We start from the raw sequence: 13,817 nt of genomic DNA, 5'->3' as shown, positions 1-13,817 counted from the left end.
TAAATTAGTCTTCTTTAAAGGAAAACATTTTTTTTAACCTGTAAAATATTGAGAGCCATATAGGAGACTATTTACTCCCTTTTTTCACATTACTGAGAGGTCTGGGAACTCCACTTCAGTTAAACTTGTTATATATTACCAAAACCCCTTATTCCACATGCTACATTTTGTGTTTTCATCAGCACATTGTATTTCAAGTAAATTTCATGTAAATATTTTCAGGGTAGATCATTTGACACCTTGGCAAATGAGATGTGTTTGTTTTCTTAAAGGGCACCTAAATATCTTCTGATGTTTCTTCTTCTCCTTTACATTATTGTCATGGTTTGTCCTGTGAAAGCCGTGTTTTCTGGCACGACTGTGGAAAACGCTGTGCCGTTTGGTCAAAAATGTCAGTTACCTAAGAGTAAGGGCTGCCCATTAGGGGTTAGCGTGATTCATTCTGTCCTATTCTCCAGGCATGCCAGATAATAAAGCTTTTGTTTTACTTACATTGTACCTTCTTCCGAGGATCTTAATAACCTTCCAGATCTTAAGAAATTAATCTTTGGACATGTTCTAAGATAGGCCAGGATCTGTGGATAATCATGTGGGACAGGAATATATGAAATTGCCTTATCTGGGTTAAATTTAGTTCACTGTTTGTTTTTAGCGTACACACATGACTTGATGTTCCCTGCTATGAATCTTGTATGCTGAATAGGTCAGGGAGATTATATGTAATAAGAGCTTTTGGTTCATTATTCTAACTCTAAAAGTGGTGTAGCCATGGTCCTGAAATTATAATGCTTTTTGGAACTTCACACTGAGATTATGATGATCTCATTAGAATTTTCAAGAAACATTCAGAGCACACATAGTCACAGCCCAATCAAAGAATAATTACACTTTCTCCTTCATACCGTGTAAGTCACTCCCTGGTAGTTTTTAGATACGGAAGCACATTAACTCATTCAGACCATGAAGGGATCATTTAGCAAAACCCAGTGGTAGAACAGTGTGTGTAGGCATGAGTATATGTGTCTATAGACCTACTCAACAGGAGTTTCAACTTTGAATACGTGAAGTGGCATTACCTAGTGGAAATAGCATGGGTCTGGGAGTCAGAGACCCCAGGTTCTAATCCCGGGTCTGCCACGACTGATGTGGGACCTTGGGCCAATTGCTTCGACTCTCTGGGGCCTCAGTTACCTCATCTGTAAAGGGGAGAGTATATCCTACTCCCTCTTATTTAGACTGTGAACTCCAAATAGGACCGGGACTGTGTCCAACCTGATTATCTTGTATTTACCCCACAGCTTAGTATAGTGCCTGGTACATGGTAAGTGCCTAATCAAACAATCGATGGTATTTATTGAGTGCTTATTGTGTGCAGAGTATTGTACTAAGCACTTGGGAGCATACAATAGAGTTGGTAGACACTTTCCCTGCTCCCCAAAAGCTTACAATTACCATTCAAAAAGAATCCAGGAAAGGTATCTATTTTTTCTAACTGTTCAAAGACAATTATAGGGCCCTGTCCATCTACGGAACTGTGACTAAAAAAGACCAATGTGCATTCAACACTCCATTCTACACTGTGAGCCTGTAAAGATCACCTTTTTCAGATTGACGAATTTGCCATTTGCAGCTTCTGTCACTGTTTGAAAACCTGCTTCTCAATCTCCCAAACTTCCCACAGCCTCTCCTGCCTGCCATATGCCAGTCTGGTTTGTCTGCTGCTTTTGTCTCCCAGCAGGCCAATGTGATACCACACTGTTTGAGAGGGCATTTCACTGTTTTTAAAATGACTGCTTGCTCCCTCGCTCCTTACTTTCAAGTGTCTCATTTCAGGGGGCCGTCTAATATTTTCCTGGGCCATGTACCTGAGTAGCCACATTAGTATTTTAAAAGGACCCTCTTTCCCCGAAGAGAGCCTTTAAAAGTCTGTTATAGCAGTGTGTTAGAAAAGCAGATTTACAAGTGGGTGTTAGAGAAGACCACTGCAAGGAACCCGGGTTTAACTTGCATCAGGCCTCTAGCCCTCAGATCAGGGAGGAGGGAGAGAGATGGGAATGTCACCTTGACTGAATCTGAATTTGGGGAAAGAGGATTTGATAGGCAATATATTCTGGTGTGGGGTATAATGAACTGCATCCTTTGAGGCCTCTAAGTCTAGTAGGGAAGAACAGCCTAGGTTCTAAATGCAGCCAGAACATCAGTCAACAATATTTACTGAGCGCTTGCAGATTGTTGAGTACAAGTACTTGGGAGAGTACATGATCCCTGTCACGGAACATTTATCTACTGACCTTGCTTCCCATATATGTATATTTAGGCGAATTCACATCTCAAAAGCCACCCTGGACTGCCTCAACGGTGATTATAATGTTGAAGAAGGGCACGGGAAAGAGCGAAATGAGTTCTTAAGGAAACACAATATAGAGACCTATTTGATAAAGCAGCCAGAGGAGAGCCTGCTGACCCTGCCTGAAGACATTGTGAAGGAGGCGGTCAGCTCCGTGGATAAGCGAAACAGTGGGGCCACATTTACCGAAGGATCGTGGAGCCCCGAGCTTCCGTTCGATAACATTGTGGGGAAACAGAATGTAAGTAAAATCTTCCTTAATGTCAGTGACTCTAAAAGCATGCTTGGATGCCTTTTGCTAATAGGAGCCACAGAGGAAACTAATTCATCCTTAACCTTTTCCCTAACACGTCCCGGAACTGGGAATGATTAACCCCTTCTCCTTGGGTCACAGTTACCTTTGTATTGTGTCTGAGAAGTGCCACGCGGAGGGGAGGTTGGAATTTCGTGCCATTTTCTAGTGGGGAGGGATGTCCCCAGATGGAATGAAATGCTTGGGAAGCCGGGTTGTGATCTTAAAACTCTTTGAACTCACATAGGTGAAATCATATGGTACACGAAGGACAGTCTTAGGCACCAAGGCTAGCCTACCCCAGTGTCAGTGTCCTTTCCACAAGGTTGAGGTCAAGAGTTCATCATTACACCAGATCTGCAAATGTAGTTCGATTCATTCATGGGTCAAGAAGATTATAAAGCAGCATCCTTTGAAGTAGTCATTGTTCCTCACCTTCTTTCCTCATTCCCTTTTCTCAAGGAGAAGAAAGCAAAGCTAGAACAATGGGCATCTAGCAGGTGATTGCTGGAACCCTAGCTAGCCAGGTGAAAGCAGGGATTGATGTACAAAGAAGGCTAAATTTCTTGAGATCCTCTCAGATCCTGGTCCTGAGCAGATATTACATGCTACCCTGCCCAAATCCAATAGAACAGGAAAATTGTCACTGTCATCCAATCAGACGTGAAGCCTGCCTGCTTAAAAGAATTAAAAATGGAAAAGGTTAAAATGCTCCAAGACACCACTCTTCCTTCTGCCCTTGAAAGATTGATGAGTCATTGGGAAACGAGGTCAGCTTGGATTGCCTTTCATCTTTATGTGAAGGATCTGTGGTGACATGATCTATGTGCTCAGCTCGAAGCGTATGAAATGTCTGTTCAACTGAGCCAGAGGCTGGCTGTGTGGAAATCTGACTTTATCACTGTCTCTGTGGCATATTTTGAATCCTCTAGGAAGCATGAACACTTCTCACAAATGATCACTTGTTTAGTGAAGAGCTTCTCTCTGCTTGCTTAAAATGAAATGTGGCATGTTTCAGTGTGCTCTGACCATATTGCTCTGAAGCCAAGATGTGGGATTTTGAAAAATTTGTTCACAACTATTTTTAGCACAAATAGCCCCCAACATCTGGAAATCAAAACCTAAGCAATCACCCGTGAAGTCTCCCAGTCTGATGCATTTAACTCTTCCCTTTTTCTCTACCTTTCATGTCAGTGATACTTCTCTGAACTCCATCATTTGTTACAAAGGAAAAGGAATGTGTTCTCACTGATGGATCCTCCTTGTGGCTCTGTGGCCATGCCCTTTTGCCATTTCCTCTTGTCACCATGTTAATTAGTGATACTTACTGAGCCCTCTGTGCAGAGCCCTGTACTAAGCACTGGGGTTGCTGCCTTATTCCCCTCCTCAGCTCTGCCTCCCTCCCTTCCTCTCCCCTTATCTCTATTCCATATGTATCTCTGTTGGTGTTACCTCCCGTTGCCTCTATCACATGAGTTTGAGGGATCTCCTTCTATATAAGCAAATGTAAATCAAAAGATGTCATGCGCAACACCAGTCAGGGCTAAAAGAAACCAAGTTTCAAGAGAAGGGTGATCACTAGGGCAATCCACTGAAAAAGACGACGAGAAACTGATATGCCAAGAAGAACAAATTTTCCTTTTGTGAAGCATCAGATGTTAGTGGGTCTCTTTGTAAATTTCAGATCAGCTTTGTTCCAGAGCAATATAGTTCTAAAATGCTGACAAAATGCTTATTTTAGTAAACATGGGTAGGCATGCATGGCAGCCTGAAAAACTTTCTTTCTAGATTTCCCTGGATGTCTCCAGCTCATTTCTGAATGCTAATTCCTTGGAAAAGAGAAAGTGGCAAGCTTCTGCCAGAATTGTTGTGTGTTTGTGTGTGTATGTTGGTGTGTGCGACTGTCCTTTGTCCTTTCCCCATTGAAATCTCTGTTCCAACCTGTAGGAGAAAATCCTCGACATTCGTAATATCTCATTGTCTCATTCTCAGCCGTAACTGATTGTGAAACTAACAATGAGGAGCTGAGTAAAGGAAATGGAATTAGTTAATTCTGTGACTAACCTCAAATAACTAGGAGACTGTGAAAATGATTGAAATAGAAATGTTTCTCCGATAGGATCTGCTGAGGTCAGCAAAACTAAACACCAATCCAAATGTTCCCACTATTAATTAAACCAGGTCTTTCCTATGTTAGAAGCATCCATGATTTCTCCTTTTCTGCCAAATCTTTGTAACTGTCACCTAGCTAATGTGAGCTGAAATGGCTCCATTTATTTGGAAATTTTCATCCCCCCAAATCACTTAATAGCAGCTAATAGTGATCAATTAACAGTAATTAAATCTTGACCACAATCAGGTGTATTTAATTGAACATAAGAGCATGAGATTCCAGTTTTTTCTCAGAAGAGTCAAAATAGCTATTTAATAGCATTCAACAGGAGGGAAACATTACAACATCATTTCTGATAGAGGAGTAAAAATAGAAATGACTGAGTATTGAAGTCCTCCGTTAGCTCTAGTAGGGTAGAAATTCACAGAATCTGTGGTAGGGATAATCCCTGTCTACCGAGTATCAAGTAACTCCTGTCACTCACTACATAAGGTGTGGTGCTCCTTAGGCGAGCCACAGCTGTAAGAATGGGCCCCAGTGACAGTTGTGACATGCTGCTTTTGCTAATCTCCTGTTATATATGGCACATAGTTGTTTCCGAGCATGGGGATCTCTTAGAAGGTGAGAGGATCCGCAATGCTCTTAGAGCTGAGCTATGAAAAGGACCAACAAGGGGGAAAAAGGCAATTGAAACATCCACAAAAGACTCCAGTTTGGAAGTGCCCGATGTTGAGGGTGGATATCAGTTACAGTGAAGTGTATTTGGTCTGGTTTCCCAACTGACTTTGGTTAGATGTTTCCCAACTCATGATGGTGGTCTTGACCATCTAGCCTCCCTTCTTGGCTCTCCAAGAAACCCTTATTAAAAAGAGACCACCATTCCAGGGCAACACCATCTTTGTTTGACTGCAGGGAATAAACCCTTGCGTAGGCACTGAAACTCAAGAGGATGGCCACCCAAAACATCTAAAGCTACACCACGGAGATTAAATCCCTTCAATCTGCTATGCCCTGCTCCACATACAGCTACTGGTATATAGATGGTTTCATTCCAAATTACAACTATGACCAAACTTCCTGACAACACATTAGGTGCTTTCATTGTCCTCACCACCGTTCTGATAGGAAACCTGCCTGCTTATGATGTCCAGTTTTCAAATTTTTTTTGTTTCCACTCTGTAAGGAGCTGATGTAGAAATCTATATATGTGCCAGTTGTATTTATTCATGTTAATCTCCAACTATTCTGACAGTGTATTATTACTATTATTATATTTATTAAGCACTTACTATGTGTCGAGCACTATTCTAAGCACTGGAGTAGATGCAAAGTTTATCAGGTTAGACACAATTCCTGCCTGACATGGGACTCACAGTGTAATAGGACTTAATTCCCATTTTACAGATGAGGAAACTGAGGTACAAAGAAGTTGGTGACACAGAGTAAGCAATTGACGAAGTGGGATTAGAACTCAGGTCCTTTGGCTCCCAAGCTCATGCTTTTTCCACTAGGCCATAGTGGCTTCCCCAGCCACAGATGTACATGTGTTCAATTATGTGGAAGTAACCTTTTTGCTCCCCCACCCCCACCCCCAAAATGGCAAAGAGAATGGAAGTGGGGAAAGCCTGAGAAGGTCAGAGTACACCTGGATAGTTCTCCTATGATATGGGGATTGCATTCTTGCAAAACCCCACATTAAGGAAAACTTGAAATTTAGTACTCACTATGTTCAATTCTTTGCACACAAAGCATTTCTTCTTACATCATGGCACAAGGCCTCCAAATAGGCTCGGGTTGTCAGATGAACATTCCTGCATTCCCTGTAGCATTCTAGCCAAATGTGCTGTCCTGTGTAAAGACAGAACTAAGTGACTCTGTGAGCAGGGCATTTGTGATACAAATAAAGTGCTAGGTATTTATTTCTGCAACAATTGGGATCAAGATGTACTTAGCCTCTCAGCCCCTGCATCCGACAGAAAAAGATTCCACATCTGAGCCCTGAGATTCACCCCGATTCAAACTTTAACTTGACCCTATGACTCGAATACAAGACGGCGTGTAGCATGGCCTGGTATTCTACATGTTCATCAGCATCTCAGACCACTGTCAAGTAAGATTCCTCCAGGGTCACTTCCTGAGCAATATTTGTCCTTTGGAGGATGTAGGGAATCCCTGCAACAGGCATGGCATTCCAAAACCCAAGAGATGTGAACTATCAAATATGTCTCTCCAAATTTCTAATGATCGAGAAGCAGCATGCCCTAATGGAAAGAGTACAAAGCTGGGAGTCAGAGATCCTGGGTTCTAATCCTGACCCCGCCACTTCTCTGTGCTTCAGTTTCCTCATCTTCAAAATGGGGTTTGGATCCCTGTTCTCCCTCCTTAGACTGTGAGCCCCGTGTGGGGCAGGGGTTGTGTCCAACATGATTAGCTTGAATCTACCCCAGTATTTAGAACAGTGATTGAACATAGAAAGCATTTAATAAATACAATAATAATAATGATAATTTTATGACTTGGGCACTGGCTAGAAAGTAAACCTTTTACCTCTATCTCTGTCTTTTGGGCAAGGCAGTTCAACTGTACCCCTGAGTTTCGTCATCCACAAAATAGGAATCAAAATAATAACTATGGCACTTACTAGATGCTTAATCAAACAGTCAATCAGTGGTATGCTTACTATTTATCAAGTACTGGGATGAATGCAAGGCTATTAGATCAGACACAGTCCACCAGGGGCTTACATTATCCCCAATTCATAGAGGATGAAACCGAGGCCCAGAGAGGTTAAGCGACTTGCCTAAAGTCACACAGCAGACCAATAGCAGAGCTGGGACTTCCAATCAGCCATGCTTCCCCCTTCACAACAGTGCCTGCTCACTCACTTTGGGTGGATTAAACAATCACTGCAAAGGACTCATAATGATATTATTTGGGTGCTTCATTTTGTCACCTGAAGACAGAGACAACTAGTTTCCCATTCCATAAATCCCCAACCTGAACACCAGGGTGGGGAGGGGTTGGATTCAATAGCTCTTTTCCGGACCGTCTTGGGCTAATGGCTGGTTTTCCAACTAAACACAGGGAAATGCTCAAATGCCTATTTTTCTTAGGCTCTTTGACACATGGCAGGGCTTCTTCCCCAGGGTCAACATTCCATTTCTAAATTGCTTAAATGCTGCTCCTGTCAGCACTGGGTTGGCACTCATTAGATGGGTTATCCCTAGACTATTGCCTGGATCCAGGGACTCTTCATTCAGCACTTGCCCACAACCCTCTGAGGTATTTTGTTTCTGCCATCAAAGTTCCTGGGCCATAGTGATGGTTTCTGACTCTAAATCTCATGGGCCACATGCTGATTTCATCCAAAAATCATTAAGGTAGTCTGGATTTTCCCTTTCTTCCAGCAGGCAAGTGGTTTTGAAAGCTTCCAGGGAGTCCTGAGTAGATTAAATAAGCAATTTCCCTGTTAACATAGAGCAATAGTCTTGTAAATCTGTCAAATGTGGACAGGAAGATGGACAGGATGAAGAGGCAGAGATCCACATTCCTGGGAAGTGGGTTCCTGAGAAAGGCCACTGAGCCTCTAATTCATAGACGGGCAAGAGAACCCCCACATTGGCAGTGTTGCTAGAACGTCTGACTTCAAGGGAGGAAAGGGAAGACATACTTCTTTTCTTATTTGGCAATTCAAGGATTTGGGAGAAAGGGGGAATTTTAGTGATCCCGCTTAAGAACTACGTTGGAGAGGGCAGAGTGCAGGGCTGAAAGAAGTGGAAGGGGAGAGGGAATGGAGTCAGGTAACTGCTCCGGGGTCTATGTCAACGAGAGACACCAGTGTAGCAGCGGGTGCCTTCCTAGCCTCCAGAGTAGCAGTGAGTCAATCATATTTATTGAGTGCTTACCATGTGCAGTGCACTGTACTAAGCACTTGAGAGAGTACAATAAAACAGAGGTAGTAGATATATTCTCCATCCACAGCGAGCTTACTAGAGGAGGAGACAGACATTAATATAAATAAGTTACGGATATGAACGTTAGTGCTGTGGGACTGAGGAAGAGGTCAGCTTAGAACTACAACCCAACCAGCATCTACTTTAGCTGGGTCCAGTCAGTTCTTCTTGTCTGCTGTGTGACTTTGGACAAGTCATTTCACTTCTCTGTGCCTCAGTTACTTCATCTGTAAAATAGGGATTGAGACTATCAGGCCCAAGTGGGACAGGGACTGTGTTCAATCCAATTTGCTTGCATCCTCCCCCTCATCCCACTGCTACCGGCTTTCCTCAAGCCCAGGGCTCTGTGGGGATGAAACCGAAGTGGTCTCTGAGGATGGCCGCAGAACTGTTCTGGAGTAAATATGACACCACAAAGTTGGTAATAAATGTGATACGTGTCAAGTGCTTACTATGTGCCAAGCACTGTACATAGCACTGGGATAGATAGGAGATAACAGGTCAGACACAGTCCCTGTCCTACGTGGGGCTCACAGTCTAAGTAAGAGGGAGAATAATAATAATAATGTTGGTATTTGTTAAGTGCTTACTATGTGCAGAGCCCTGTTCTAAGCGCTGGGGTAGATACAGGGTAATCAGGTTGACCCACGTGAGGCTCACAGACTTCATCCCCATTTTACCGATGAGGGAACTGAGGCACAGAGAAGTTAAGTGACTTGCCCACAGTCACACAGCTGGCAAGGGGCAGAACGGGATTCGAACCCATGACCTCCGACTCCCAAGCCTGGGCTCTTTCCACTGAGCCACGTTGCTTCTAGGTAATTAGGTATAGATGCCTAGAATAGAATAGGTCTCTTATCCCAATTTTTACCGATGAGATCGGGAGAAGTCGAGGGTCTTGCCCAAGGTCACACACTAGAGAAGAGGCGGAGCGGGGACTACAGCCTACCTCCTCCATGGCCTAGGCCCACACTATCCACACTAGAAGCAGCGTGGCACAGTGGAAAGAGCACGGGCTTTGGAGTCAGAGGTCATGAGTTCGAATCCCGGCTCTGCCACTTGTCAGCTGTGTGACTGTGGGCAAGTCACTTCACTTCTCTGTGCCTCAGTTACCTCATCTGTAAAATGGGGATTAAGACTGTGAGCCCCATGTGGGACAACCTGATTCCCCTGTGTCTACCCCAGCGCTTAGAACAGTGCTCTGCACATAGTAAGTGCTTAACAAATACCAACATTATTATTATCCACTAGGCCATACATCCCTGCTATTGTATATCACAGCAGCAGTGTGGTAAGATTTAATCACGTGGGACATCAAGAGGACCCCCTAGATCTGCCCCAGGACAGTGCCCAGATACTGTGATCAAGTGGGATTGGCGGGGACCCTGCTTCAGGGTTGTCATAGCGTCATCAGGTGGGCAACCCCTGCAAATCTGGGTCATGTATGTGTACCCGGAATTTTAAACAATAAAAATCAGTGGGAGGAGACACACACACATCTCAGCCAATGGGAGGATCCCAGAAAAAGAGATGGATCATGAATTGGTCAATGATCCAAGCGCCATTAGTTGCTGCAGAGACACAGAAGGATCCCACAAACTTTGTTTAACCTGTCATCGGGATGTGAATTAATGTCTGAGGGCAACCTTTTTGTTCCAAGTGGAACAAACAGGTCTCACTGAAGTAAGAATCTGTCTAGGAAGATTTCAACAGTTTTTTTTTAAATGTCAGTTCATCGATAGTACTGAGTGAGCTCTTCCCGTGTGCAGAACACACTCTTGGAGACTACAACCGAATTGGTAGTTACAGTCCCCACCCTCAAGGAGTTTACAATCTACTGTGGGCAGAGTACTGTATTAAGTGCTTGGGAGAGTACAGTAAAGATAGTATACACAATTCCTGCTCTCAAGAAGATTTCAGTCTAGCAGATTCAAATGGGTGCCCTCATTTGCTGTGTCTAGCCCCGAGTTACTTAGTTGATTAGCAAGAAAGTCCTGGTTCCAGAAGGTCAGGGCTTAATTCCATTTGGAACCATCCTTGAAAGTTATTACCAACATCTGACTTGTACGTGAGGGATTTGTTTTGGGCAGATAGGGTTGGCCTCACATCAAATTTGTCCTTTCTTCTCCATCCAAACTGCTTCTAAGGTGATCCAAGCACTTCTCTTAACCTTCCTTGACTACTGTATCAGCCTTCTTGCTGACCTTCTGCCTCTCTCCACTCCATACTTCATTCTGATGTGTGGATCATTTTTCCAAAAGTTCAGTTCATGTCTCTCCACTCCTCAACAGTCTCCAATGTTTGCCCTTCCACCCTAGCATCAAGCAGAAACTCCTTACCCTCCACTTCAAACAACTCAATGAGTTCACCCCCTCCTACCTTACGTTGCTAATTTCCTACTATAACCCAGTCCACACACTTGGCTCCTCTAACGCTAACTTACTCTTCCTCAGTCTAATCTATCTGACCTCCAGCCCCTCACCCACATCATCCCCCTGGTCTGGAACTCCCTCCCTCTCCATATACAACAGTTCACCACTCTCCCCACCTTCAAAGCCTTATTAAAAGGACATCTCCTCCAGAGGCCTTCCCCAATTAGCCCTCTCCCTCTCTCTTCTGCATTGCCTAGGCACTTTGGACATATACCCTTTAAGCACTCGATATTCACCCCAACTTCAGGGCCACCAGTACTTATGGACAATATCTGTAATTTATTTTAATGTCCGTCCCCACCTCTAGAATGTAAGTTCACAGTGGGTAGGGAATGTGTCTAGCAAGTCTGTTGTATTGTCCTCTCCTAAGCACTGAGTCCAGTGCTCTGCATATAGTAAGCGCTCAGAAAATGCCATTGAGTGATCTATTCCACAGTGGCCAACTTTACCTCCACTAGGATCCAGAAGTGTCAGGGTTATAAAAATGGAGAAGGGCAGATATCTGAACACTATGAAGTAATTATTTCACTGAAACTCAGATGGCTCAATCTATGGCATGATCCATTCAAAATCATGGTTGGATATTAGGCACTGCAGTACAGGAGGGTAAATGAAATCAATAATGCTTCTCATGCTCATGCTTCTCATTCCCAATATGATTTTGGTAACAACGTTGTTCCCAGTTATTTCCTAAAATACACCAAATTCTGACTCCAGGGAAAGAATAGCAGGTGCTCCTTCCAGAGGTCAATGGCAGCATCTGTGAGGACTTTTCAACTTTTCAATTAGGCCATTCTGCAGGACTTTACCACCCTCACCTTCATCCTTAGGCACCAACCGGGTGTGCGGCTGCCCTCGGCCCTGCCATGCCAGGCTGCAAGTTCAGAAGGGCAGCTAACAACTGTCATTTCCATCACATGCATGTGCATGAATCGTGGAAAGGTTGGGGAGTTGATGGTGTTTTAACTTAACTACATGGACAGATGTTTGGGAAAAGAATTGCATTTCATTCTCTTCTCTATAGCTCTGCCAACCAGAAGTATGTGACTCCAGAGAGCCCCAGGGTCTCTAAACCAAGTGGTTAATATGCCCCAATTGGATCAATCCATCCATGCTATTTATTGAGTGCCTCTTGTATGCTGAGCACCATGCTAAGAATCTGGAATCAATCAGTCAATGGTATATATTGAGCACTTACTGTGTGCAGAGCACGATACTAAGCTCTTGGTAGAGCACAACACAACAGAGTTGGTAGACAAGATCCCCGCCCAAGAGAATTTACAGGCCAGAGGGAAGATTAGAAGATATGAATCCTGCCCTCAAGGAATTTAGAATCTGGTGAGAGCTTAAAATCTAGTGAAGTTACCACTTTGGTTTGTACTTTTCCTTATAAAGCCAAAATACACTGAAAATGTTTTTCCCAAGTAATCAACTGTGACTCATGACACAAGGTCAGAAATGAGTTTGCCCCTGTTTCTGACTGGATTATTGTGATGCCATTAAATTCAAAGCAGATTGAACTATCAGACCTATGAGCTTTCCCTATTGTCCTGTTTTCTAGAGCTCCAGTTCCTGCTTTCTTTCTCACGTCTCCTGCCCCACCAAACATCTACCGCTTCCTTGGGAGGTCATCTCCAGTGGTCCCAGAGCCAGAACGAGCTGCCACTGGGGACTAGGAGCCTGTTGTTTGCCTTTCTCAGGGCCCAGCCAGCTGGGACTCTGGAGTTCAAAGGGAAAGGAAACTTTTTCTAAAATGAACCTTTCCAAGCCTGATTTGTCACTGAAACTCAGTTTTGGGGGGATAAGACGGTAGAATGGCCTCGTTACAAGTGGCTTAACTTTGGGCCACAGATTTTGGTCTCTCAGAAGTTGCCAAACTGAGAGCCAAGGAGGCAGGACTTGAGGCTTGGCAGAAGCAGGACAATTATACCATTACTGTGCTGTGGTTCCCCCATTAAGGGCCAATCCTGAAGAGGAGACTGGTGGCTTCCGGATCCCTGCAGTCGTAGGCTCTGAAGGTTGAATATGGTGAGGGGACCCCTGAAAAACCATCCACTAACCAAGGTGCACCCTTCCCATAGAATAGCCCCAAGTGTCCCCAGTCCTAGCCTCCAGCCCTGCAAATGGCCCTTCTCTCAACTCCTAGGGAAGAGAGCCAAAAGATACCATTCATTTTGTCATTCCCAAATTTTATTTCCTTTTGGCCTCTGGACCAAAACAACCTCAAGTGGCCAAAATGGAACTCCTTCCTTGTTTTCAACAAAATCAAAACCTTTATCTGGTTGTTGGCCCTCCTGGTCACAGACTGAAGAGAGACACTCCTCACCCCACCCCCTTTGGCCTAGAAGAATCGATCCTCAGCCCATCTCCATCATGTTTTCCTGCCACAGCAAGATCTAAGTGGGAGCCAGTCCAGACTGGTGCTTGGACTCATTATTTCTTCCATTCCTTCTCAGGGAATGCCCATTTAGAGAAAAGACTAGACACACCGGACCCCAGCAGCACCCAAACAAAAGGGTTTCAGGGCAACCTCATGGGGGGAGAGCTATGTCCCTTCAGATATGACACAGTAGCAACCGCTCATTGTGCAGTGTGTGTGGGTTTGAAGATAATCATTATTTTTCAACTTCTGTAGGTCTCACTGAATAAAAATTGCATGGAATGCTGGGACGGTTTGCAA

At 44.0% G+C, this 13,817-nt stretch overlaps 1 protein-coding gene across 1 annotated transcript in view; it reads left to right on the top strand.

Moving 5' to 3' along the window:
* The window catches only part of ADCY8 (adenylate cyclase 8), a 145,332-nt gene that overhangs the window by 94,430 nt on the left and 37,085 nt on the right, over positions 1-13,817 (top strand). Inside the window, exon 12 of the mRNA XM_029062630.1 lies at positions 2,318-2,588. Coding sequence (XP_028918463.1) covers positions 2,318-2,588 — 271 coding nt within the window. The remainder of the gene's footprint in view (positions 1-2,317; positions 2,589-13,817) is intronic.

Source organism: Ornithorhynchus anatinus, chromosome 4 (assembly GCF_004115215.2).
Source record: "Ornithorhynchus anatinus isolate Pmale09 chromosome 4, mOrnAna1.pri.v4, whole genome shotgun sequence".
NCBI lineage: Eukaryota > Metazoa > Chordata > Mammalia > Monotremata > Ornithorhynchidae > Ornithorhynchus > Ornithorhynchus anatinus.
The sequence above is the reverse complement of the archived record's forward strand: the minus strand, read 5'-3'. Positions and strand labels throughout refer to the sequence as shown.